Source organism: Panthera pardus, unplaced genomic scaffold (genome assembly GCF_024362965.1).
Source record: "Panthera pardus isolate Hobbes unplaced genomic scaffold, ASM2436296v1 HiC_scaffold_18, whole genome shotgun sequence".
Classification (NCBI taxonomy): domain Eukaryota; kingdom Metazoa; phylum Chordata; class Mammalia; order Carnivora; family Felidae; genus Panthera; species Panthera pardus.
Window position 1 is genome coordinate 1,494,764 of NW_026526743.1, and position 25,219 is coordinate 1,519,982.

General features: G+C 63.9%; 3 protein-coding genes and 1 long non-coding RNA gene across 10 annotated transcripts; 1 reads left to right on the plus strand and 3 right to left on the minus strand.

The window, feature by feature from the left end:
* Nucleotides 1-32: 32 nt before the first annotated feature.
* Nucleotides 33-4,062, minus strand: SIX5 (SIX homeobox 5). Its single transcript, XM_019425952.2, has 3 exons — nucleotides 3,266-4,062; nucleotides 1,496-2,310; nucleotides 33-1,352 (listed from the first exon to the last, which is right to left on the minus strand). Exons 1-3 carry the CDS (start codon nucleotides 4,060-4,062, stop codon nucleotides 733-735), a joined length of 2,232 nt encoding a protein of 743 aa, XP_019281497.1. The 3' UTR covers nucleotides 33-732.
* On the plus strand, nucleotides 2,883-5,049 carry LOC109253216 (uncharacterized). Its single transcript, XR_008423265.1, has 2 exons — nucleotides 2,883-3,073; nucleotides 3,954-5,049. It is a non-coding gene; the product is annotated as an uncharacterized LOC109253216 (long non-coding RNA).
* DMPK (DM1 protein kinase) lies at nucleotides 4,966-15,318 on the minus strand. 6 transcript variants are annotated; one of them, XM_053905498.1, is made up of 15 exons: nucleotides 14,959-15,318; nucleotides 12,609-12,700; nucleotides 12,224-12,307; nucleotides 12,039-12,134; nucleotides 11,330-11,478; nucleotides 10,872-10,965; nucleotides 10,375-10,581; nucleotides 10,042-10,290; nucleotides 9,222-9,307; nucleotides 7,784-7,895; nucleotides 6,961-7,127; nucleotides 6,768-6,865; nucleotides 6,558-6,604; nucleotides 6,176-6,261; nucleotides 4,966-5,833 (listed from the first exon to the last, which is right to left on the minus strand). In XM_053905498.1, exons 1-15 carry the CDS (start codon nucleotides 15,116-15,118, stop codon nucleotides 5,674-5,676), a joined length of 1,887 nt encoding a protein of 628 aa, XP_053761473.1. In that variant the 5' UTR covers nucleotides 15,119-15,318; the 3' UTR covers nucleotides 4,966-5,673. The 6 variants fall into 6 exon arrangements, with proteins under 6 accessions (XP_053761473.1, XP_053761474.1, XP_053761471.1 ...); XM_053905499.1 differs by having other exon boundaries at nucleotides 6,176-6,265; nucleotides 14,959-15,317; XM_053905496.1 differs by having other exon boundaries at nucleotides 10,027-10,290; nucleotides 14,959-15,317.
* A 1,136-nt stretch (nucleotides 15,319-16,454) lies between these two features.
* On the minus strand, nucleotides 16,455-23,532 carry DMWD (DM1 locus, WD repeat containing). 2 transcript variants are annotated; one of them, XM_019425953.2, is made up of 5 exons: nucleotides 23,002-23,532; nucleotides 21,535-21,717; nucleotides 18,288-19,562; nucleotides 17,346-17,420; nucleotides 16,455-17,002 (listed from the first exon to the last, which is right to left on the minus strand). In XM_019425953.2, the coding sequence occupies exons 1-5, from the start codon at nucleotides 23,440-23,442 to the stop codon at nucleotides 16,955-16,957; spliced, it is 2,022 nt and encodes a 673-aa protein (XP_019281498.2). In that variant the 5' UTR covers nucleotides 23,443-23,532; the 3' UTR covers nucleotides 16,455-16,954. The 2 variants fall into 2 exon arrangements, with proteins under 2 accessions (XP_019281498.2, XP_019281501.2); XM_019425956.2 differs by lacking the exon at nucleotides 17,346-17,420.
* Nucleotides 23,533-25,219: the final 1,687 nt, after the last annotated feature.

Here is a 25,219-nt window from a genome sequence, read left to right on the forward strand (position 1 = left end):
GCAAGTAATTTAGAAGGGAACCCACACCCCTGGAGGTTCTAGTTGTCTGTTAACTTTATTTTGATTGAAACGGAGGCATAACATGTCCTAGAAAAATAAAGATTTATGATACAAACTAGACACAGGGGTCAGGGTTGCCCCAGGGGTGAGGGGATCTTTGGTCTGGGGCTGGACGTGATCAGGCGGCCTCTAGTCCTGGAGGAGCCTCACCCAGGCCTCCCCACACCTGCCTCCCTTTTCAGCAGGAAGGGCCCAGCTGGGAGGGGCTGGTGGTCTGGGGCGCGGACTGCCTGTCCTCCACCCTCCAAGTGGTTCCGGGAACGCTGGATGTCAGCGGACCTATTAATAGTGTTTTAGGGAGTGATAGGGAGAGGGCTCAAGGGGGCTGGAAATCCAGCCACGTGGCAGGACTTTCAGCTCACAGCTAGTACTGGGTTGAGGGGGGCACAGCCCCGGAGTCAGGACCCCCAAAGCTCCCCATACACTGGGGACACAGAGCAAGGAGAGGGCTGTAACAGAGGAGGCCTCCAATCCAGAGGACGGTGTCCCTGGGCAGGAGCAGACAGTGGGGAGCCCCCGGCACCTCCAGGGCGTGGAGAGGTTAAGGGGCCCAGGGATACGTAGTGTGTGGGATCTTCAGCTCCCAGCGGTCATGTCCGAGCGATCCCCTCGTCTGGGGCTGTCCTGGACCTTGAGCACCATTGTCAGGAGAGGCGATGAGGCCCGGCCGGGTTACAGTTCCAGGGGGTCTTCCACAGGCACCGACTGTAGCTGGGTCAGAACCTTGGTCTCGGCTTCCAGCCCCTCGTCAACTTCGCCCCCCGCCGTGGACCCCAGGAGCAGTCCTTCAGGGTCAGGGTCCGGCAGCCTCAGCACGGTGTGGGGAGCCTGCGTCCCCAGCCCCTTCTCTGCTTCTAGCAGCCCTTCTGTGCCTGCGCTCAGTTCCAGGCCTGCCGGCCAGATGGGCATAGCTGCAGGCGACAGCATGAGCCCTTCCGGCGGGGGCGCAGGGAAGCCCGGCAGGAGGCCGGAGGAGTCCGCAGGGAAGGGCAGGCTGGCGGCAGTGGTGGCGGCAGGGGCGGGTGGCGGCTGTGGCGGCTGATGTGCAGAGAGCGGGCCGAGGGCGTGGACCTCCGGGAGGGCAGGGCTGGGCGCCACTGGGAGGGCTCCCTCGGGCACCGAGATGGCTGCGTCCGGCTTCAGGGGCAGGGCCAGGCTGGGGGCAGGTGGCAGGACCTGGGAGACCAGCATGCTCGTGGGGAAGGTGGCGGTGAGGATGATCTTGCCCTGTTGCACGGCCACGCCTGTCACGATGGGGCTGCCAGACACGGGGTTGGCCAGGAGAAAGTTTCCTGTGGGGACGAGAGGTGGGCCAGGCGTCGGGAGGGTTCTGGCACACACCGCCAGGGACAGGCTGCCCCACCTCCCAGAAGCCCACCGCCAGCACTCTCGGCCAGCCCAGCCACCACCCAGGCCCCAGCCAGGCAGGAGGTACCTGGGGCCGCAGCCGAGGGCAGCTGCAGGGCGGTCACGCCCACGCCGGAGTTTATCAGGTGCACGTTGGTAGGGCCCGCGGCAGCCGCCACCTTCACGGGACTGCCCGGCCCGGCGGCTAACAGTTGCAGTGGCCCCACAGCCTGGGGCAGGGTCACCACCTGTGAGGTGGGTACCACCTGGGGCAAGTTCAACAGCGGGGAGGTGGGGCCCAGGCCTGCGGGGTACCCAGGGGGTGGGGAAAGCGGCACCACTTGGGGAGCAGCTACAGAAGGCACCGGTCCCGGGGGCAGAGGAAAGGTGGCGGCCGGCGGGGGGCCGGGCACCACTTGGGGCAGAGGCCCCGGAGCCTCTTCTCCAGCCGGCACCGAAGCAGCCCCCTGGGCCTCCTTGGTCTCCGGGGCCTCGGGCTGAGCCTCCTCTAGTCGAACCTCCCCGGTCTGAGGGTCCAGGACCAGGGAGGTCTTGCCCTCACTGGCCCCCTGGGGACTGGGCTGCGGGGGCGGTGGTGGTGGAGGAGCGCCACCGCCCCCGGTGAGCAGCAGGGGGCCCAGGCTGGAGGCCTCCCCCAGGGCCAGGCTATTGATGATGACGGGGCTCCCATTGAGGAGCACGGCTGGGGAGCTGCCTGCAGCCAGGAAGCTCCCATTCACCAGGATGGAAGAGGAGGCAGGGCACGGTGCTGGAGGGGCGGCCCCCGCCAGAAATATGGAGCCCTGGGCGGGGGCCTCAGATGCCACTGGAGCCACACCCCTGTCCAGGTCCTCGGGACTGCGGCTGGACTCGTCCTCAGTCGTGGGGTTCCCGTCAGACTCGCTGGCCAGAGAAAGGATCGTGAGTTGTGGTCCTCCACGCCTGAGCTTCTGCATCGGCCAGCAAGCTGCCCTGCAGGAGCACAGGCCCACCACTGCCTCCCCACCTTTCCCCGGCCCAAACTTCCGTGGCCAATTTCAGGAGGTCATAAAACCTCCTCAGTCAGACCACCCAAGGCCCCCTGAGACAGAGCGTTTCCAAGTCCAGCATTGATACCTCTTCATAAGAGCCGAAGCTGGCCACATCGGAGGGAGGAGGCCCTCCTCTCCCAGCCCCTTGGCCTCGGGGCCCCAGAGGCTGAGCACTGGGCTGCCCGAAGTCCCCTGGGTCAGGCCGCAAGCAGCCCAGCGTCTTCGGAGAGTGGAGAGGCAGCCGCCCGCTCAGTTCCCGGTGCCTTCCCCCCACCCCCGGGGCGTCAGAGAAGGGAGAGAGGCCGGCGCGAGGGGTGGGAGGGGAAGGGCTTGGGTTACAGGGAAACCGGAGCTGGGGAAGGTTCACGTTTCACAACAAAGACAGACGACGGACCACGCTGTTTGGGCACACAGGGGGGTGGGGGGGTGAGGAAGAGCCTCGGTCAGGGAAAGGCCCGGCGGCCCGCGGGCGTGAAAGGTGCCCCCACGCGGGATGGACGGACAAAGGCCCGCCCCCCTTTCCGCAGTCCCCCCGTTTTCTTCACTGCCTCCCCCTGGCCAAGAACATGGATGGGATTCGGGATGGAGCTCCGAATGGAGCAGAGGGAAGAGGTCTCCCAGCCTACGCGACAGAAGTGAGGTCGGGGAGAGGGCCCGGGGCGTGTGCCAGTTCCGTCCACACGTATTCCCTGCGCTGGGGGGCGGGGAGCGCCTGAAGGTGTGTGCAGGAGGTGTCCCCAGGAGCTCGGCGCGGGTATGGGGGAGAGGGGGTTGGTGGGTAGCACGTCCCCGGGAAAGCGGGACTTGCGCCGCCCGGGTCCCCTCACCTCTTGCAGGGCGCGCCGCCGCCCCCGGTCCGATCGCGCTGTCGCCGGTTCTTGAACCAGTTGCTGACCTGCGTGAGCGAGAGGCCGGTGAGCGTGGCCAGGCGGCGCTTCTCGTCCGGCGTAGGGTAGCGGTTGCCGCGATAGCAGGCCTTAAGCGCGGCGCGGGAGCGCTCCTTGAAGCAGTAGACGGTCTCCTCGCCGTCCCATATGGTCTTGGGCAGCGGGAACTTCTTGCGCAGACGGTACTTGTCCACTGCGCCCAGCGCGCGGCCGCGGGCTCGCTCGGCCTCGTGGTAGCGCGCGCGCAGGTAGAGGTCCTGCAGAAAGGCGTGGTGGGCGGCGGGGAAGGGGCGGCTCTCGAGCAGCCGGTAGAGCTCGGCGTACTCGCCTCGCTGGAAGGCCACCAGGGCCCGAGCGCGCAGCACCGGATCGCTGCCACGTAGGCGCTCGGCCGGGGGCAGTGCGCCCAGGAAGCGGCTCAAGCGGCCGGCGTGGCCCGCCTGTAGCAGCGCCTCGCAAACGCACGCCACCTGCTCGGGCGAGAAGCGGAGGCCCGTGGGCGGCTCGGCAGCGGCCTCGGGGGGCGACCCGGGGACGCCCGGGGATCCCGGGCCCTCCGCTCCCGCCGCCGCTTCGCCCGCCCCGGCCCCGGCTGCGGCCGCCGCCTCACCCTCGGCCGCCTGCAAAGTCTGCAGGAGCTGGCGCGCTTCCTCCTCCTCTTCTTCGGTCGCCGCCGCCGCCACCGCCTCCCCCCCAGCCGCCGGCCCCGCGCTCGGCTCCGCAGGCAAGGTAGCCATGTTTTGCAACTTTGGGAAGTTCCTCCCTCCTTCTCCTCCTCCCTCGGGCTTTCCCCAGCCCCCTCCCCCGCCCGTCCCCCCCCCCCTCCGCCCTCCCCTTCGCGCTTCCCGATCTTCAACCCCCCGCCGACCCCGCGTCTCCCCCAGCAGTGCCAGGCCCAGCTCTCCACTAGGGTCTCTGTCCCAGTGTCTGTGTGTGTGCCCGCCCCCCTCCCCGTCTGTCCGTGATTCTCCTTTTGTTTTCCCTCCGCCTCAGGCCGCGCTTTTTCCTCCCCCCGCGTGTGCCTCAGGCTGAGGGCCTCAGTTTCCCCATCGGGACAACGGAGAAGGTAACGGGCCGTCCGGGAAGGCTAAGGGCGCGAAGCCACCTCCGCCCGGAGACTAAGCTTCTGCACGCCTCCGTCTCCAGAGTCCTCTGAAGGCCCCCCCATGCCCCATCTCGGCCCGCGCTCCGCCCCTCGGAATTCCCGGCTCCGCAGGGGGGCGGGTCCGGCAGGGAGAAGGGGCGGGGGAAACGGGTTAGAAAGTTTGCAGCAACTTTTCTTGAGCTAGTCGCTGGGACCGAGTCGCGTGGCCCGCGCAAGCGCAGTAGTAGGAGGATGGCCGCGCGCGCGCGCGCAGCCGGCCCAACCCCCTTCTTGCCGGCCTGCGGGTGGCACAGCTGGGCCACAGCTGGGCAAGGGGCGGTGCCTCCGGGCGGCTCGCTAGCCACCTCCTATTGGCCGGCTGCCGAAGCCACGCCTTTCAGCGTCCCCACCCCCACCCCCGGCCCGGATTCGTCTGCTTGGCGGCCCTGTAGCTTCTTGCCAGGCCATTGGGCGCCTCCACTCGCCTTCCAATTGGCCCACTGAGCAGCCTCGTTCCCGCAACGCAAAGAGAGCGGACACCGCGGAGTCCAGAGCGTTGGGCAGACGGGAGGGCCTTTTATTCGCGAGGATCGGGGGTGGGGTCCTAGGTGTGGAGAGACAATAAATACTGAGGAATGTCGGGGTCTCAGTGCATCCAAAACGTGGATTAGGGTGCTGGGGTCCTGGAACTTGGCGGGTCGGAGGACAGGTCAATAAATACCCAAACTGCCGAGGCGGGCGGAGCCTGCTGTGGCCCCGAGAGCTACGTACGTGAGGAGGGCGCGCGAGTCCCCGAAAAAGCGGGGCTGGCGAAAGCAAAAGGTTCTCGAGAAGGCGGGCGGGGCTCGCACTAGACGTTCGCCGCGGGAAGAGAACATTCCCGGGATAGTAGGGCCTCATGCACAGGGATTTGTGGTCTGCGAGCCGATAGGCGGGGGGCGCGTGGAGGGTGAAAAACTGATGGCCGAGCCCTGGCCCTGCTGTCTCCTCTAGATCGCAGTTTGCCCATCCACGGCGGGGCCTCAGCCAGGCCGGAGTTAGTAGGTGGTTGGTCTGCGATTCTCCCCAGCAGCAACTGCAGCATTCCCGGTTACAAGCCTCCCTGGAGCCCCCTGCTCCTCCCTCCCCGGCCGCCAGGGGGCGGGCCCGGATCACAGGGCTGGAGCTCGGGCGGAGACCCACGCTGGGAGGCGGTGTGAACGGGGAGGCGGTAGGAATGGCTTCTGCGCCGTGCCCAGGTCACCCAACCCTCCAGCTTGGGGTCCTAGGGTTCAGGGGGCGAAGGCGGCTCCCGGGTGGCGCCAGACCGGGGCGAGATGGTGGGCGCAGGCCACCAACCCAGTGCAGCCCAAGGCGGCGGCAGCAGCCAGAGCAACGGCGAACAGGAGCAGGGAACGCGCCTCCGATAGGTCAGGCTTAGGGACCTGCGGACAAGAGGGCGTGATCAGGTCTCGGCGGCACGGCCCCCCGATTGGCTCCTGGGACTCGCCACGCCCACGCCTATAGGTGGGTCCACAATCCTCTCTCGTCCCGCCCTGCCCCGCCCCGCCCCCGCGGGCAGTTGCGGTTGGTCCGCGGGCAAGCTTCAAGTCTCGTCCGAACTCGCCACTGGCTGCTTCCTAGCGGCCTGAGCTGATTGGCTGCCCGCGCATCCTCCCTCCCCGCGGCGGCCCCGCTCGACAGAGGCGCAGCTAAGCAGAGGAGACTTGGGGTGCTTGGTGCGAGGAGGGGCGCGGCGGCGGGCGGGCGTGAGCAGCCGGACGTACCCTGGCAGGGAGCAGCAGGTGGCGGCGGTGCATGGGGCCTGGCCCCACCAGCGGGCATTGGCCCAGAGCCACGGCCGGGGGGCCATCTAGCTGGAGAGAGAAGGGACAGGTGACCCGATCGGAGCCCAGCCCGGCCCGGCCGCCCTCGGCAGGAGGCGAGAGACAGCGAACGGAGTCGGGGAGGGAATCTAGGGAGATCCTAGATGGGATCTGGTTAGAGGCCCGGACCGAGGGCTGTCTGGTAGACGTGGGGCTGAGTGGAGGATGTCTGCCGTCTGGAACCCCAAAGAGATAGGGTGATCCCTAAATCCGGACGGGGAGACGGGGCCGGGGTTGCAGAGGGGCCAGCAGGCTTGATACAGGGGAAAAAGAGGGGTCTTACATGGGAAGGTGCATCCGTGGCCCGGGGACTGGGGACCCCCGTGACAGCTGGAAGGAGAAGAGAGAGGCGTAGGGCGCGTGGAGGGACGGAGGAGGGCGGTGGCGCGGCGTGCCCCAGCCTGGGCCCCTCGCCCTCCCCCAGGTGTCCACACACGCCGCGGGCCCACCTCCCCCCGTCGCCCTCGGGAAAGGGGACGGATGGGGGACTCGCCTGCGTCTCCCCCGGCCTGCAGCAGCTCCATCCGCTCCTGCAGCTGCCGGACGCGCGCCTCCAGGTCTCGGTTCCGGGCCTCGGCCTCACGGAGCTGACTGCGGGGAGGGAAAGACCGTGAGCCCTTCCGGACCGGACCTGGGCGAGACGGGCTGCCGACGGCAGCGACCAGCCCCGGCGCCCCGACCCCGACCTGGCAAAGCTCTGGTTGGCTGTGCGGATGGCCTCCAGCTCCCGGCTCAGGCTCTGCCGTGTAAGCACCTCCTCCTCCAGGGCCTCCTGGAGCTCCCGGAGCGTCACCTGGGCCTCCGTCGCCGCCGTCGCCGCCGCGGGAACGGCCCCCGGAGCTGCCGCTTCGGCCTGCGTGCGGGACCTGGCTTAGGGCTGCCCGCTCCTGCAGCGCCCAAGACTTGGGCACCGGTTCTAGGCTGGGATCTTCCCTTGTCCTCTAGATCTTTCCGGAATCCCCACAGCTCCTGCAGTGACCCAAGTCTCCTCCTCCTTCCCTAACTAACCCCAGCCCCTGCCTTGGTCTCCGGCCTCCAGTCTGGGCCCTTCCCACCCACCTTCCACACAGGAACCAAAGGGCTATTCCTACAACTCTTACCCAACTTGACCATGGCCCTCCCCTCTTCTCCAGTCCCTGGGGGTCCTCAGGAGAAGGCCTGCCTCACCAAAAGGCCCTGTTTGGTTTGGCTCTGTCTCCCCTCCCCTCATTCTCCAGCCCCCTCTTCCGGGAACAATTCGGCCTCACTACCCTCCTTTCCGGTTCAAGCATAAACCTTTGTCTTGAGGTTCTGTCTGCTGACCAAGGGCCGGCCCCCTCCTCCCACACACAAAGGCCTTTATTTCTTCAGAGGAATGATTTCTGACTGAAGTAACTTTGTCTCTACTTTGCATTCTCTCTTTCTATCAAGCCAGCTCCCAGAGGGCTTCAGGCCGGCAGCACACAAGACCCCGGAAGGCCCTGCCTTTCTCGGACTCTCCCTGACTGACCTTCTCCTCCAGAGACTCACTGTTTCCTCTGGTGGCGGCACCGTGGGCTCTGGGCTGGGCGCCCGCACAGGTGGCTCAGGCAATGGCTCCGCCTCCAGTTCCATGGCCGTGGGGCCTGGGACCTCCTCGTCCCTGGGGAGAGGAAGAGGGCGAGGGGAGGGAGAGCCGGGCCCCCTCAAGAGGTTGTCCACCCCTCTGGATTTAGAGCCAGGACTCCCTCTTCTGTGGCCGTGGGACAGCCAGGCCCTGAAGGACCCCTGGAGTGAGGAGGGGGCGGGGCAGGTCGATGGGACGGGTCCCCTTCTTGTTAGTAAAGGCCCGCCCTTCACATGGCCTCAGGCCCCTGGGAGCTGGCCTCTCTGCACCTTCTGTGGGAACCTGGGGTCGAGACACCCATATGCGGGGTCACTCATCTCCCCGTCCATGTGACCTTTGCAGACCCCTTTCCTTAGGACGTCAGGACAATGAGGGGGACCCCCCAGCTCTGGCCACCTCCAAAGATACAGTGTTAAGACTGGGTGTGGGACCCCAGGACTGATTCTAGTTCTCTGCACCCCGCCCCCTGCCATCCCCAGCTGCTGGAGGGAGACCCCGCCTCCCCAGGAATATGAAATTGCAATAAAAGTGGATGGCCCCTCGCACCCAGCACTCCCTCTCTGGAAACAGGTCTCAAGGACCCCAGGATCCTGGGCACCCCCCGAGACCGCGCTGCGGCTGTCCATCCAATCTGGGTTATAACAGAGAAGACGGGTTAACGGAGTCCTGTCCCCCCCCCTCCCCCCCCCCCCCAGAAAGGACAGTACGGCACAGTGGCTCATGTTTGGCCTTCGTTCAGGACAAGAAGGGACATTTTGATACATTGTTCGGCAAAAGACTAGACTGGATCACAGCGTGTTCTCACGGTTGTCCAGCTTGTGTGTGCGCGTGAGCCAGGGAGCTCCTTTCCCTTGCCAGAATTTTCTAATTTACCAGTGACAAACGATGTATTGTTTGTATAATTAACGTTTTTAAAAGGCTTTATGGTTGGGGGCGCCCGGCTGGCTCAGTCAGTAGAGCACCTGACGCTTGATCTCAGGGGTCGTGAGTTCAAGCCCCACATTGGGTGTGGAGCCTCCTTTCAATAAACAAACAAATAACGAAGTAGCTTTGTGGTTATATGAGCGATTCAAAAAAGTTTGTATTCCTTTAAGACTGATTTTAAAATTCTATGCTTCTTATTTTCTAAGATTCTGAGATCCCGTGACTGTACTAGCAATCTAAGAGTGGACGCCTGGAAGATTCTGGAAGGCCAAGTCTGTGGCTCCGACGTTTTGCAAGGGAATCTAAAACTTCACAGTACTTACGGTCTGACATCGGAAGGTCCTACAACTCCGGACTCCTAACAGTCCTTGGTCCCAAGACGCTACGCTTCTGAGCCTGATCCTGCAACCCTGCTGGGAGCCCCTGAACAGCGCTTACCTGAGGGCCATGCAGGAGTAGGAGTAGCCCACAAACGGCAGGTGGACCCCCAGGGGCATGCCTTCCCGCATGTCGGACAGCGTCTCCTGTACCAGAGAAATCCAGATGTGGAGTGACCTGTGCTCCTCAGGGCTGGTGCCTCACCCCTTCCCGGTCTTGGCTTAAATGCCAGCTCCCCACCCCACCCCAGCTTGGGGCCTCGTCTAAAGTGGTCCCTCCCTCATCTTCTTCCATTGTATCCGGCTGCTTCCCTCAGGGCGCTCTCCACAGTGTCATTCTATACTTCTCCCGACTACACGTGGACGAGGGCGGGGACCCGGGGCTGGCCTGGTCCCTGTGGGTCCCCAGCAGTGCCCAGCACTGGGGTGGCTCGTACAACAGTTGAGAGAGAGATGGCCTAGGAGAGATTCCTCTACGGTGTTTCCCTGCCTCACTTCTTATCCTTCCAGGTCTCGGCTCAGATAGCCGAGGCTTCCTCCTCCAGGAAGCCCTCCAAGACTTTCCGGGCTGGATGGGGAGCCGGCGCCCCCCTCCCCGCACTCCCCCTCCCTTGTCTCACCCCTGAACTCTCCCTCTGGGGCATCACTGTCTGGGGACAAGTCTATGTTCCCCACTGGACTGCGAATCCAGATCACCACTGGGTTCCCGGCACCGGGTGGGCACAGAGCAGGCGCTCTGGGGGAGGAATGATTTCAAGACCCCAGGAGATGGGTACTATTCTAACCCCAGCTCTCTGGATAAGGGATGGGGGTGGGGCGTGGGTGGGGGGAATACCCTCTGCCCAGGAGGGGTCGCAGGTACCTACCCCGCCCCCGCTCACCATGGCAGTGAGCCCGTCTTCCACCACATCGAAGTTGCACGTGTCAGTGGCACCCTCGAAATCCGGTGTAAATGGGGGCACGCTGTCTCGGAGACTGTCCCAGTCAAGGCCAAAGAAAAAAGGATGATTCTGGAAATCACCTGCTCCATCCCGGCCCAGCCGCGTCTCAGGAGGACACAGCAGCCGCTGGATGAGGTCTCGGGCCTCCTCGGGGACCCCTGCGTCGGCAAGCGGTAGAGACAGGTGCTCCTGCACGAGGGAGAGAGAGGGCAGGGGATGCCGGCCTGGCGCTACGTGCCAAGGGAGATCAGGGGTTCCTCTGGCCGTGCTCACCTTGTAGTGCACGATCTTGCCGTAGGTCTCAGCTGTGGAGTCAGCGTAGAAGGGCGTCTGCCCGTAGAACATTTCATAGGCGAACACTCCCAGTGCCCACCAGTCACACTCGGGCCCATAGCTGCCCAGCCCGGGCCCGCCGCCCACAGCCTGCAGGATCTCAGGGGACAAGTAGTCCGGGGTGCCCACAGCCACCAGCGACCGCACCTGAGCCAAAAGGTCCAGAGCTGGGCTCGGCCCCGCCCCTCCCAGCTCTGGCTCCTCCCCTCCTCCTAACCACGCCCCGAGTGCTTTAGTCCCTCCCCTTTTCTGTTCCAACCAGGAGCGGCTCACACACTTAGGCGTGGGTCCCCTCCCTGTAACCCCTCTAAATCTGGTCGGGCCCCCACCTCTACCTGGGCGCCTCAGCCCCGCCCCCACACTCTGCGCTTCTGTCCCCCCACCTGCCCCCACTCCTCATTGGTGGCCGCAGTGCCCGAAGCGGCGCCCCCACGCACCGTTCCGTCCGCCCTCAACTTGAGGCAGGACCCGAAGTCGGCCAAGCGGATGTGGCCACAGCGGTCCAGCAGGATGTTGTCGGGTTTGATGTCCCTGGGCAAACGGAAGGGTGGGGGTGGATGTGAGCCTCCCTCCATCCATCTCGGCAGGTTCCACCCCTCCAGGCAGCGCGGCCTCGGGTCCCACCCTCTTAGGGACCATGCTCTCCAGCTCCGGGCCCCTCCACTCCCTACCCCCTCAGAACCCATTTCCTCGGCTTCCGCCCCTTAGGGGACTCTGCAATTCTGAACCCCACTCCTCTGGCCCTGTCCCCAGTGGCCCCAACCAAGGAGGTCCCTCTGCAGGGCCCGCCCCCTCTGGGTCCCCACCTTTGCGGTACCGTGCCCGGGTGCAACTTCGCTTTCCCTCTCTGGGCCCCGCCCTCAGCCCCCCGCCCCTCAGCCCCTGCTGCGCCCACCTGTGTACATAGCCCAGCCGGTGCACTGAGTCTATGGCCATGACAATCTCGGCCAGGTAGAAGCGCGCCATTTCGGCTGGGATCCGCTCCCCAAACTTGCTCAGCAGCGTTAGCAGGTCCCCGCCCACGTAGTACTCCATGACCAGGTACTAGCAGGGGGCGTGTCATGGGGGGGGGGGGTCAGTAGCACCCCTCGGCACCGATCGCCGATAGCCCGGGACAAAGACTCCCACAGATGCCCCATTCCTGGGGAGAGACCCCGCAGCCCCAGCCCCAAGAGAGCCCAAGAGATCTCCGAGGCCAAATCAGAGACACTCCCCCCCCCAAACCCCCCCCCCCTAATTTCCCCCAGGATGTCACCGGACAGAAGGAGGGAAAAAGAGAACTCAGAGAACCCCCCCCCCCCACCCAGTGCCCAGATACCCCCTGCCCAGTGGCCCCCACATCGACTAGAGAGCTATCCCAGTCCCGGTGAGAGATCCCCGCCCCACCCCCACCCCCGACGGCGGCATCTTTGCAGAGTCCAGTAGAATCCGCCCGGGAAAAGAGCCGTAAGTGACATCTCCCCTCCCGGGCAAGGAAGACCAGTGCCTACCACACCCAGAGGCAGCTCCCCAAGCCTGGCACTTCCTCTGCCTGACCCCGTCTCGTTAACTGCCAGCCTCGGGGTCGGGGTCCAGCTCTCTAGTCGCCCCGGCCCGGGGCTCACCAGGTAGTTCTCGTCCTGGAAAGCGAAGTGCAGCTCCGTGATCCAGCGCCGGTCCCCGTTCACCAACACATCCCTCTCCTCGCGGAAGCACGACACCTGCGGGGCACCCGCGGGCGCTGAAGCGGGCCGGGCGGGAGTTGGGGTGGGTGATCCTCGCGTCCCGCACGTCCAGCCCCGGCCCTCACCTCGCCTCTCTTCAGCATGTCCCATTTATTCATGATCTTCATGGCGTACACCTGGCCCGTCTGCTTCATCTTCACCACCGCCACCTGAAGGCCGAAACGGGGTGACTGGGGCTGAGGTGGCGCGGGGGGGTGGGGGGGGGGCGGAAACACCCGGGCTCGCTCGGATCGGGCTCCACCCCCGACACCACCCAGTCGTGGCCCCGCCCCACCGCCAACGCCACGCCCATCGACCCAAAGTCCCGCCCCCCGCCCCTCTGGTGTAGTTTTTCTAAACTCAGTCATTCATCAATTTCTAAGGACCCGCCCCGAACCCCTGTGTCCCGCCCACTGCGTGAGCAGTCGCGTCTCCCGCTCCGCCGAGCTGCAGTGACAGCTCACGGCTCACCTCGCTGAACGCCCCGCGTCCGATCACCTTCAGAATCTCGAAGTCATCCCTCTGCAGTCGGGCCTCCTTAAGCCTCTCGGCGATGGGCTCCACTGGGGGGCGAGGGGAGGTGAGAACCGAGGCTAACTGGGACTGACACCCCAGACAGGAGGAAGTCCCACCCTCTGCCCCTCAGTCTCCCCCTCTCTCCATCCTCGGTCTCCTCTGTCCCTTGTTCTCTCTTCTCTCTCTCTCCTAGGACTGTCAGTCTCCCAAGGGCTTCCCCGCCAAAACACTGTGAGGGTTGGGGACACCCCAAACTGCCCTCCTACAGAAAAAGGTGGGATGCCTGGGAACCCCTTTTTGGGAAGGTCATTGGGCCGGAGGGCCCTAGTGGCTGCAGGTGGAAAGCGCGGGCTCTGCAGGACCGACGGGGAAGATATGAGACCCAGGCCTTAGGGCCCCCTGAGCTTCAGGCCCCACCCCCGCTCGGGCTGGTGGAGGGAGCGCCCAACAGGCCCACCCCAGCATTCTCTGTCTCTCTCGGGTCACCTGTCTCTGGAACATTCGGTTTAATCCAGTACCTCCAGGTTTATGACGCAGGTGGCTTTGGACCACACTTTGGGAGACACTGGATTTGGGGCTGGGGCTGGGGCTGGGAGAAGGAACAAGAAAGACAAAGCCAGCGTGGACCCCCAAATCCCAGGCTCTAGTGTATTCTCTCTGCCCTCAACTCCACAAAGAGGGCTTCTTCAGTACCCCTCACTTACAGGTGGGGAGTCAGGGCCCAGGCGGTGAGGCGGTCGGCCCAAGGCCCCACAGCTAGGAGTTAAAAGGGGGCAGGTTGGGAGGGGGAGACTGGGACACAGAGAGGGAGGGCGGGAAGTAGCGGACGCTGGGGACTTGAGAGGCAGGACAGAGAGAGGGACGTGTGCAAGTGGGAATAAGGGGAGACGGAGTGCGTTATGGAAGGGAGAGAGGGGCCCCCCATGAGGTTCGGGGAGAGTGGGCCGCAGGCAGGGAAGAACCAGCCAGGGCCCAGAACGGGGGAGGGAGGAGAGAGCCAAGACGTTGAGCCCTTTTAAGGCAGCAGGAACCCAGGCCCCCTCCCCCGCCCGGGCGGCCCGGCAGGGGAGGGGCCGCAGGATGCTGCTCGGGCCACAAAAGGAGCGCTCCTTACTGGAGGGCCAGACCCCTGCCCCCAGCTCAGGGCTCAGTTTACCCTGCTAGCCCCACTTCACGCTCTGCGAAATCAGGGCTGACAGAGGTACAAAGGGTTGGCGGAGGCGGAGAGAAAGTTCCTACAGGGGCTGAGCGGCCTGGCCTTTGGTCTCCACCTTCCTATCTGTGAAGTGGGAGGGACAGGAGCGGGGCCTGGGTCAGAAGGAGATGGTCACAAGAAAGGAGCAAGAGGGAGAAGGCAGAGAGAGACACACGGAGCCCACGGACCAAGAGCAGGCCGCTGGAGGGGCAACCCAGTGCGGGGACCAAGTGGCAGGGTGTCAGAGAGACAGAAAACCCAAGGAGCCTGGGCCCTGGGGTGGAGGAAGGGCCGGGCAGACAAGGCCAGAAGCTGAGGCGGGCACATCTCCCCTCCAGACCTGTCTCTGGGGAAAGACCTGGCAAGAAGGGACTTTGTGGGAGAGCCGGGAGGTCGGAGGTCATGAGCTAGGAGAATGAGTGATGGGAGGGGGGTAGCTAGAGGGGAGTCAGGGCTCCCCATGCAGACCACAGTGAAACAGGGCTGGGGGGGGGGTACACCCAGAAGAACCTTAAGTTGTTCCTCCTCCATCCAGGGGGTGAGGGGCGCTGAGTGGCGCCTGTCTCAGAGCTGGCTCTCCCCCGGGGCCCGCCTGAGTCACCGCACCCTCCCAGTGCCTGGGCACCTGTCGGGGCAGCTGGAGAGGCTGGAGCCAAACACCTGCCCGTTGGCCGCGCCCCTGGCAGCTGCCCCGTGCTGTCCTTTCTGCCTGCCCCTGCGCTCTGGGAAACCAGGGTGGAAGGCCATGGGGCCCGTTTCAGTGGGGGCACCCTAAAATACAGGGCTCCCGGCATGTCCTTAGGCCTAGACTTTGTGGAGGGGGTACAGAGGGACCACGGGAAGCTGTGCCCAGCCCAGCCTCCCAAGTCCTGGTTGTGAGTCCTGGCTGTCCTGGCCTCTGCTGACCCCGGCCTGCCCTGCCAGGGTGGCACGGGGGAAGGGGCATGTCACCCTGGGACCTGGCACGGAGTTCCGGGCTCCTGAATGGGAGGCTCTCCCACGTCCATCCTGCCCCCAACCACCAGTCCCCCGTGCCCAGCCCCATCTCCTGTCTCTGCCCTGCCCCCACCGCCCCCCAATCCGGGGGCGTCCATGCAGGCGGGCACTCACCCCACTGCAAGAAGTCGGCCACATACTTGTCCTGGGCCAGGTCGGAGGCGCCCAGCTCCTGGTGGACGCCCAGGAGAAGGTCGAGCAGGGGCTCCAGCCCCAGGAAGCCGGGGTCCAGCACCAGCTGCTCGAGCCGCCTCAGCCGCACCTCGGCTGACATGTCGGGCAGGCAGCACCATGGCCCCCTCCCCGGGCCGGGGGCTCGGGGTCCTCCCGTCACGGGGCCTGGCAGCCCCTGTCCAGGCCTCGGGGCTCTGGCTGCATGTCTGCCTGTCCCTGGCTGTCCCCTGGGCCTCTCTGGCCACTTCTCTCTGCTGCTGAGGCCTCCTCCCCTTCTCCCCACCCCTCGGTTCGGCCCCCTCCCGCCTCCCAGCCTTAACCCCTCATGAGCCAGGCCCCCCAACTCCCTCCCCCCGGGGCCCCTCAGAACACTTCAGAGCGAGATGGGGGGGGGGTGAAGAATTTCAACTCTCCCACCATGCACCCCTCCCCCCAAAAAAGGCGGAGCACAGAGGAAGCTACAGGTGTGGCAGAAGCCAAAGATGAGCCCTCCCATTCCATTCCGAGGGGGCCAATTGAGGTTCAGAATGATCGCGTAACGCCCCCTTCTCAAGCCCAGGAATCGGGGTGGGGTGAGAAAGGGGTGAGGCCTGGGAAGGGGGGGGTAGGAGGCCAGCTTCGCGGGTGACTCAGCCACGGAGTCAGACTTTGGGATGGTTTAAATTTAGCCCTCAGGACCTCTGCTTTACACTGACTTTTTTTTTTTTTTTGGCAGGAGGTGGGGAAGGGGTGGTGAGAGAATTGGGAAGGGAGGCCCTCAGGAGCCAGGACCAGGGGTGACCCGCTGGCCAAAGCCTGGGGGAGAAAAAGGAGCCCCCAAAATAGCTCCTTGGACCCTGGCCCCGCAGCCACATTCCTGCCCGGGCTAGGATTAGAAACAGAAACATTTCGGGGGGTGGAGGGCAGAGCGGGAAGACACCACTCCCTGCAGCAGCCGGACGGACTCTCGCTGTTCTCGGGAGGGCTGGACAGCTCTCCCGCAGGAAACCGCGGTCTCTAGCTGGCTCTGGGCGCCTGGGCCGCATGAGCCGGCCCGAGGCGCAGACATGCGCACTCCGGGCACCTCAGGAGCGGCCCGGAGGACCCATCCGGACAGGCCCCCCGGAATATCCGACTTGGGCCGGTTTGGGCACTCTCAAACGGCTCTGAGGGGCGTCCTGGACGGACTTTCTTCTAGAGTTTGGGAGCCAGAGCAACGTCCTCCTCCGTCCCAAGGGCCCTGCCTGGGGCTGGACCGGCTGTGTGTCCCCCACTGAGCGAGCCCCCTCCGCCCTTCAGTGTTCCGGGCTATTAGAAGGGAGCAGGGAGAGGACTGGGTGGGGGAGAGGCAGGGAGGGCCTAGCTCTTCCTTTTGGTCGAAGCAACTGGATTCTAGGACTGCAGCAAAAGTGCGCGCGCACTCCCTCCACACCTCCCGGAAGGGAACAGAGACGCTGTGAAAACAGGGAACTTTAGTATAAATAAGAGGTCCCGGGGGGACAGGGAGGGCCCCCGAGGGGCTTCCATAATTTAACACTCTTCAAAAGCACAAACAACAGCACGGGCAGGGTGCGGGCCAGGGGAGGGGTAGGCCACCCCTGCCCTGCCCACAGGCCGAGGGGCACATTGCAGAGCTTGTGGGGGAGGGGGTCTCCCCCGGGAGTGACCAGTCACATGCTGGGGACAGGGACGAGGCGAACACTGATGTTTCAGAGGGAGGGGTCATTGTACTTGGCAGTGGGTGGGGACAGGGCTGAGGCCACACGGGCCACTACGTCCCCCCAAGTGCTGGGCCGGTCTGGGGGACCCTCTGATCCCCAAATCTGTGCAGGGCAAGGGACTGGAGCAGTCCATCCGTCATGGTTAGTCTTGTTAATCATACGTTGATCCGTGAGGTCGGCGGGGGGGTTATGGCTAGGAGGCGGGGAACAGAGGGGGGACCCCGACATCCATGGTTTCACACCACTGTGCCGCTCGGGGAGTTGCTGGGCTGGGAGGAGAGGCCCTGGGGAAGACGAGAGGGGAGACAGGAGGGTTAGAGGCTGCCTGGGGCTCCCGTCAGTCCCATGGGGAGGGAGCCAGCCCAGAGTCCCCAAGGCGGCTGCCGCCCTGACCTTGCCCTTCAGTCCGCCCCAGACCCCGCCCGGACAGAGGCCGCTGCTCTAGGTCAGGAACTTATATCTCAGCTAGCTTCCCTGTCCCGGCAGGCGGCACTCTTAGACAATAATTAAAGTCCTTGGGGTGATCCCGAGCAGAGAGGATGGGGTAGGGGTGGAGAGGATGGGGAGAGGACGGGGCCCTTTCTGACTGGGGGGTGCGGGGGGTAGAGAACTCAGGGACAATCCTACCTCTACCACTGACTTGCTGGGTGACCTGGGCCAACTTCCTTCCCCTGTCTGGGCCTCGGCCTCCTCGTCTGTGAACTAGGGAGATAGAGGGGTCTCTTTTAGGACTTGCCGGACTCCCCAGATCCCAACGACCCTGCCTCTGAGACTGTGCTATTACGTTCTAAGGATTCAAGACCCTACACAATCCTAAAACTGCTCTTCGAGGGAACCCAGCCTCGGCCCTCAGACCTGGCATCCTGGGCACTGTGCCCACATCCCCGAGAAGCTGAGCCACGAGACAAGAGCTCCAAAGAGACAAGGCGCCAGGTCTGTGCTTCCCCTACTGGGACCTTCCCGACCGGGACCTCGCCGAACCCCACAGCTACATCGGGAGGTGGACACATCCGCCCACCACCCACCTTCAAGGCTCCCTAAGAGGTGATGGAGGTCAACGAGCAGTGACCTGCCCGAGGTCACAGGGAGCGGCGCCGGAACCCACGCTGGGACTCCCCAGGCCGTGACTCCAGCGGTGGGCTCAGGTCCAGAGTCTGAGACCCAGGCCGGAAGCCGGGCCCACGGGCTCAGTGTCGCCCAGAGAATTTGACCAGCATCATTCACCAGGTTTCACAACTGGCAAATCACATGTCCCGGAGAAACGGAGATCTGGCTTCGAGTGACATGTGATCAGATGGGGCCATGCCGGGCCCACTGGCTCCCCGCTTCAGATAGCTGGCCACGGTCCCCACTACTCCCAGCTGTCTCTTATCCCCAACCCTCTCTCGGTCGTCACTGAGAGTTCTAGAAGCCCGGCACCCTGGGACCTGAGGGGGTCTCACTCTGGGACACTAAGAGCTCCCTGGCTCCCCCTCATCCCACAGGGCTAAAGGCTGTGGCGGTGGCCAACCCCTCCGCCGATGCCCGCCTCTTCCTGGGCCCTGGGGAGGCTGGCGTGGGGCGACTCACCGCCTTGCCCGGCCGGGCCCAGGTACAGATGAGGCCCTCCTGGCAGGCGGTGATGATGCAGTCCTCCAGGAAGAGGAGGACCGTGAGCCGCTCCTGGGCGATCTTCTTGCACACCAGGGGCTCGAGCAGCGGCACCTCGTGGATGCGTGGGCACAGCGCCGTGCCCAGCACCTTGGCCGGGTCCAGCCGGCTGCGCGGGGCCGGGCCGCTGGGCTTGTCCCCGCCGCCGCCGCCGCCGCCCCCGCCGCCGCCCCGGCTGATGTTGCCCAGGCTGTGGTAGCGCTTGTGCTCTTTCTCTGACCCCCGGTCCCTCCGCTCCTGCAGCGTGAGCGTGGCAAAGCGGCCGATGCTGAACGGCGTGCCCGGCTCGGCGGTCGCGCCGGGGCCGCCCGCCTTGCCGCTGCCCGCCGGGTGCGGAAGGCTGTTGGAGCGGGACAGCGAGCGAGGCAGGGGGCCGGGGCCCGGCTCGGCGCCCCGAGAGCTGCCGGCGGCGGGCGGCGTGGCGCCGGGCGTGCCAGGGAGGGTGCGGGTGCGGGCCAGGGGCGGGTGGGGGTAAAGCACGTCTTCGGTGAGGTCCCACAGGCAGAACTGCGTGTCCTGGCCGGCCGAGCCGAAGCGGTAGGTGATGGGGCCGGCTTTGGGCAGCGGGGAGAGGGGGGCTCCCCCGCCCGAGCCCGGGCCCCCGGCCTCAGGCTCCTCCTCCTCCTCGCCGCTCCGCTCCCCGTCGCCGCCGGCCGCGGCTGCCTCCTCGGCCCTCGTGGTGTAGGGGTCAAAGGCCACAGCATTGACCCAGGACTTGTGGCCGTGGCCCCGGGCCACCACACGGCCCTCGGTGAAGGACCACACGGTGACCAGGTCGTCTTCGCCACCCGTCACGACGTAGCGCCCATCCGGGCTCCAGCACACGCAGAGCAGGCCCCCAAAGTAGCTCTTCATGAGCCCCCGCAGGAGCATGGAGTCGAAGTGGAAGACGCGCAGGCAGCCGTCCTGGCTGACGCAGGCCAGGTGCCGGCCATCCGGCGAGAAGGCGAACTCGTTGAGGGGGCCCTCGCCCACCGCCCACTTGGCCAGCGGGTTGCGGGGCGCCTTGCTCTTGGCGGCATAGACGGCGAAGCCCTCGCCCTGCTTCAGCAGGCTGTACTGCGGCGGGGCCGAGGCGCAAGGGTGGCTGACGTTGTACAGGTACAGGTGGCCACTGGCGTGTGAGGCCAGGAACAGGCTCTCTGATTCGGGCAGCCACTTCAGATAGGTCACCTTGGTCTTGTCGATCAGCCGCTGCCAGGGAGAAACCGTGGGGGTTGGGAGAAGGTAATCCGCTCCCGGCTCCCGGCAGACCTCCTCCCCAACGTGGTTCCCCCTAAAAGGCCCTCGGACGTGGCCCAGACCTTCTTGGACGGGGCCTCCCACACCGAGGGTAAGGGATGGACGCCAGGCCACGGGAACGCAGGGGAAGAAGGGTGGCCTGTGAGGCAGCCACGGGGAGCTCCGCAGAGCCACGATGCCCCCTCTTCTGCAAGGGGACGGTCCTGCCTTTCAGAGAACTATCCTCCTCTGTCTAACCCTCTCCACGGTCTTCACCACGTCAGGCTTAAGGCAAGAGATCGATTCACAGAACAGCCCCCAAAGAAGGGCTCTCGATCTGTGTGGTTCGCTGGCCTAGCCCCAGAGCACAGAGCTGTGCACACAACATCTCCTAGACACGCGAGGGGCAGCACCAGCCCGCCAGCCGCACACGCGCCTCTGCTCCCGTCCGCCTCCCAGCCCACATCCAGTCCTTCCAGAACACCCCGGACCTGCCCTCTTCTCGCCCCACCCCCACTCCAACCACGCAGGTCCCAGTCGCCATCAACCCTGCGCTGGCCTAACTGGCCACCCAGGCTGCCACTGCCGCTCGGTTGCCAGACAGAGGCTGTTAAAATGGAAGTCAGCACCAGGCACCATCCAGCCCCAAACACCACGGCGGCCTTTCTCAAGCAGGGTTCCAGAGAGAACGAAGCCCTGGGCACCCGCAGTACACAACGAAGTAACTTCCTCCCCAGGCAGCGAGGTGGCTCCTCGTTGCTGGGAAAGATTCGGAAATCATCAAATCACTTCTTTGTTCTACGGCTGAGATGAACCCTAGTCAAGAAAGGCTCTAACAGCCGAACTCTTCTCTTTTCCATGGCCCTCCAGACCCTACACGGGCTGGTCCCTCAGGTCTTTCTCAGAACCCGTCCACCACCCACCCCTCAAGAACTGCTCTGGCCACTCAGCCTTTCTGCTGTCCTCCTCCCACACTTCCCCTGATAACTTTCTGGCCTCCTTCAGGTCTTTATTTCAATGTCCCCTCCCCCCGCCCCCTGCAAGGAGGCCTCTCCTATTTTGTGAATGGACGAGCTAGTGCGTTTTTAATCCATTCACCGTTCCGCTCCCTTCTGCCATTCAGGCACTCTGTGTACTTGGAACACCTCCTCTGAACAGAGAGAAAAAGACAGAGGATGGGGCGCCTGGGTGGCTCAGTCCGTTAAGCGTCTGACTTTGGCTCAGGTCACAATCTCGGGCGGTTCATGCGTTCGAGCCCCACGTCGGACTCGCTGCTGTCGGCGCAGAGCCTGCTTTGGATCCTCTCTCTCCCTATCGTTCTGCCCCTCCCCTGCCTACACTGTCTCAAAAATAAACAAACATTTAAAAAAAAAAAAAAGAGGACAAGAGCGGCCCCTGCCCACGGATGAGGTCGTTCATCGGCACGCCCTCTTGTGCCGAATCCAGCCAGGACTGGGCAATCCCCACATATGATTTTGTAACGACAGTCCTGTAAGGTAGGGATGAGAATCCCATTTTGCAGAGGAGTAAAACTGAGGCTCAGTTGGGGGGGGGGGGGTGTCACCTTCCCGAAACCACACAGTGAGGAAACGGTGCAGCAAGGACCTGAATTTGGAGACCAAATTCTGATGTCAAACGAGTCCCAACAGGTGACTAGGCTCAGCTGTCTTCTCCCCAACACGGGCACCACGAGCCCTAACCCAGCAGCACAGGACTTGGGCACAGCAGGCGCAGCTGTCATTATTGGTCCTTATCACGCTAGCTGTTACCTCGGCCCACACATCCGTCAGCCCATCCCCTCTTTCTCCCATATCCTGCACCCCGCCCCCCCCCACCCCACCAGGTCTACACGGCTCCCAGGCAGCTGCAGTCTCGTGGCCACGGTGTACGGGTGGGTGAATGGGAAGGGGGGGAGCCGCTCTAGGCCCCGGGGGCCCATAATCACCTCTTCATTGAATAGCTTGCTGGTGTCCTTCTTGATGAGATCAAGGTACTGCACCTGGCCGGCTGAGAACCCCACCAGCAGGGAGATGGTCTCTGTGGCAGCAGTGAACTGGTTGAAGTCATGGCAGGTGGGCTGGGTGCCCTTATAGATCCGCTTGTCGATTGGCTTGTTGAGATCAATGGACTTGAGCAGCGGGAGAAAAGCAGTTAATAGCTTCTACTACTGAGGAAGGAAGAGGGTGTTGAGGTCGGGGGAAACCACTAAGAGGAAGCAGGGTTAAATCCCTGAGGGAAGTGGGTAGGTGGATGGGTGAGTGGGCAACCACAGACAGGAAGGGGGACCCAAATCACAGACCCAGTAAAGGAAAAACACAGACAGGAAGGTTCCCCCCCCTCCACCCCACATGAGACCACGGTGCTTACCCCCAGAGTTGGACCCCCTAACTTTAGGGGACACCCTTGCCCGTAGTATCAAAGCTTGCAGACCCCCACAGTCCCATTCCTTTCCAGTCCTGCCCCACGGCCTCAGCAACTCCCCTGATCTTAGCACCTCAATATCGAAGCTTCCCCAAACTCAGGGCCGCCCACATCCCCAGGACTCTAATGCCCAACATCCCAGGATTCTGTTTCCTTTGGAGTCCCTAAATCTCGGGACCTCCATCACAGTTCACAGACGCATTAAACCTCATGGTCCCCCACATTTTTGGTCCTTCATCACCTCTGGGCTCCCAGGATCTCCATCACGTCTGGGGGACCACCATAACCTCCACGGGCCTCATCCCCCTCTGGGACCTACATCTCTCTAGAGACCACCATCACACCTGAGGATGTCCCCTTGGGCTCTCATCACCCCCAGCTCTCCATCAGTTCAGAGATTCTCACTCCCTCCAGGACCCTGTGTCTCCAGAACCTGCGTTCCCTAAGATCCCATTCACCTGCAGGATCCCTATGACCTCTCAGAGCCCCATCAGTTCCACAATCATCCTCACCTCTGGGCTCCCAAAGTTTCAAGACTCCCCCCCACCCCCCACCCCCCCGCAATACCTGCAGACTTGCAATACCCCTGGGTTCTCCATCACCTTCCAGCCTGCATCACCTCAGGAATCCCTATCACCTGCAGATCGCTACCACCCAGAACCACACAGGGTCCCATGCCATCTGGGAATCTCTCCAAAATACCAGTACAGAACCCCCCACGCATAACTCGGGAGATCCCACATGACCTCACGATTCTCCATCACCTCTAGGATGGCCAGCACCTCGGAGGGTGCTAAAGGGCTAAGAGGCCACCACCTTTTAGAATTCTGCATAACCTCCAGGCACCTCTGCATCCTAGGACATCCGTCACATCTAGGATGCCATTTCCAAACCCCACATCAATCAGAGACCCTCCCATCACTTCGGGATCACCTCAGGGGGCCCTATCCTCTCTGCCAGCACCGAGGCCACCACGATGCAGGCCGCTCACCCGTTGGCTCCCGCGGCGGCAGCAGCCGGGGTAGAAATACAGCTCGCGGCCCAAGTTGAAGCAGACGCGGTCTCCTCCGGCACCCAGCCCCGCGGGCGTGGCGGGCGGTTCCCCGGCCCCGGCGCCGTCGGGCTCCCCGAGGCGCACGAGGCTGAGGCGCACGGCGGGCAGCGCGGGCCCTGGCCCCGGGCCTGCGGGCGGCGGGGACGGCGCGGAGCCCGCGGCGCCGGGGCCGGAGGAGGAGGCAGGGCCGGGCGGGGGCTGCGGCGGCTGGGGCGGCGCCGGGGTCTGGGCGGAAGCCGGACCCGACCTGCGAGCGGCGCCATCGCCGGGGAGCAGCTTGTAGAAGCCCTCGCGGGTGCGGAACTGCGACTTGATTTCCGCGCAGTCCCCCATGGCGGCGCCGGGGCCCGAGCCGCCCTCCGCGCCGCCCGCCGCCATCTTGGGCGCCCCCCTCCCGCCCGGGCCCCGCCGCTGCCGGACCGCCGCCCGCCGCCGGGCCCCTGCCGGAAGCCGCGGGCTCGCGCCGGAAGGGGTGGGGTGGTCACCCGGGCGACGCCTCTTCGATTGGCAACAGGATCGGGAGGCGGGATGAGCTCGGGCCGTCGCTCCGGTAACGGTTCAGGGACTGGGGGCGGGGCGCAAGATGGGGCGTGGCCTTTGTGCCAGCGGCCGACTCGTGGTTGGCTGCGGGGCGGGGCCCAGCGGGAGATGGGCGGGGTCGTGGAAAAGCTCAAATCCCTAGCAACGGCGCCCAGGGAACCGTTTGCCTAGCAACGGAGGGACCCTCAAGAGGAGGCCTCCTTCATAACTGGCCTTCCCATCGCTTCACAGACGACCCCAGGTGGTTCTAGTGCCTTCTTAGACTCGCAACATACACCTTTCTGATCTCCAGTGTTTCCCACTGACATCTTAAAATCCCTGACTGACGACAGCATCTCCAGTCATTCCACCCCACCCTGGATGATGTCCCAAATCCTGCTGGTCTCCAGTGTCTCCATAAAACTCCTAGGGCTACACCCACCCACTACTGAGTAACGTTAACCCCAAACATTTCCACATTTCCCTCCAACCTCCGATATATGTCTCCATGACTTCACCATCTTTAACAATCTCACTTGGTTCTCCAACACCCTCTTCTGATGCCAAAATTTCATCGATCCCCGCAATGCCCGCAGTGTCCCGATGACCCACTAGTAATCCATGACGCCCCACTGATTGCCAGTGCCCTTCACTTCTGCTGAAGCCACCCTGACCCCATCACAGATCTTCCTAGACCCATTCTCAGTGGTCTCTCAGATTTCTCATCAAAATGTCCCAGAGGCATCTCACACTCAGCAAGACCTACAATGAAATTGAAATCTTCCTCCAAATCCTGCTCCTCTCCTGTGTCCCCAACTTAGAGTTCACACTGCCATCCCCCACTCACCCAGTCTGCAGACCTCAGTGTCTCCCTAGATCTGTATCATCTTCCTTCACCCCCTGCTTCTAGCCCCCAAGTCTTTTGCATTCTGTTACCTGAATTCCTCTTTTCTAGTCCCTTTCTCTGCATCGCCCTGGTCCAAAGCCCTCCACTCCAGTCCTGCCCTCCCAGCAGCCTGGTCTCTGCTCTCCCAGACTCCCATCCCAACACTCCACTTGGCATCTAGAGAGGTCTTTCTAAACATGAGTATGACTGGGGCCCTCCCTTGCCCCAAGACCACCTGTGGCTCCCTAGTGTTCTTGGGGCAAAATAAAGCCCTGAGTGATCTGCTCCTGCCAACCTCTCTTTCCAACCTCATCTCTTACAACTAACTCCTCACCCCATGTCCCAAATATGGAGATTCGGGAAACTACCTCAACATAGAACTCTCTCTTGCCCTTGGTCTTTGCACATGTTGTTCCCTCTGCTTGGAATGCTCTTCCCCACTCTGTTCTTGACCCTTTGAGAGCCAGCTGAGGAGCTCGGTCAGTTCTCTGGGCTCCCCCATCCAGGTTGTCACTGCCGAGAGATGTGACTGCCTCTCCTGTAGAGAGTGAGCCCCCGGGAAAGCAGAGCTGGAGCTGCTTGGCCCCCCCTGTGTCCCTAGCACAGGGCTGGGCTGACAGAAGGCACTTCAATAGTTGTTTGGGGGCACCTGGATGGCTCAGTCAGTTAAGCATCTGACTCTTGATTTTGGCTCAGGTCATGATCTCACGGTTCGTGAGTTCATGCCCTGCGTTGGGCTCTGCGCTGACA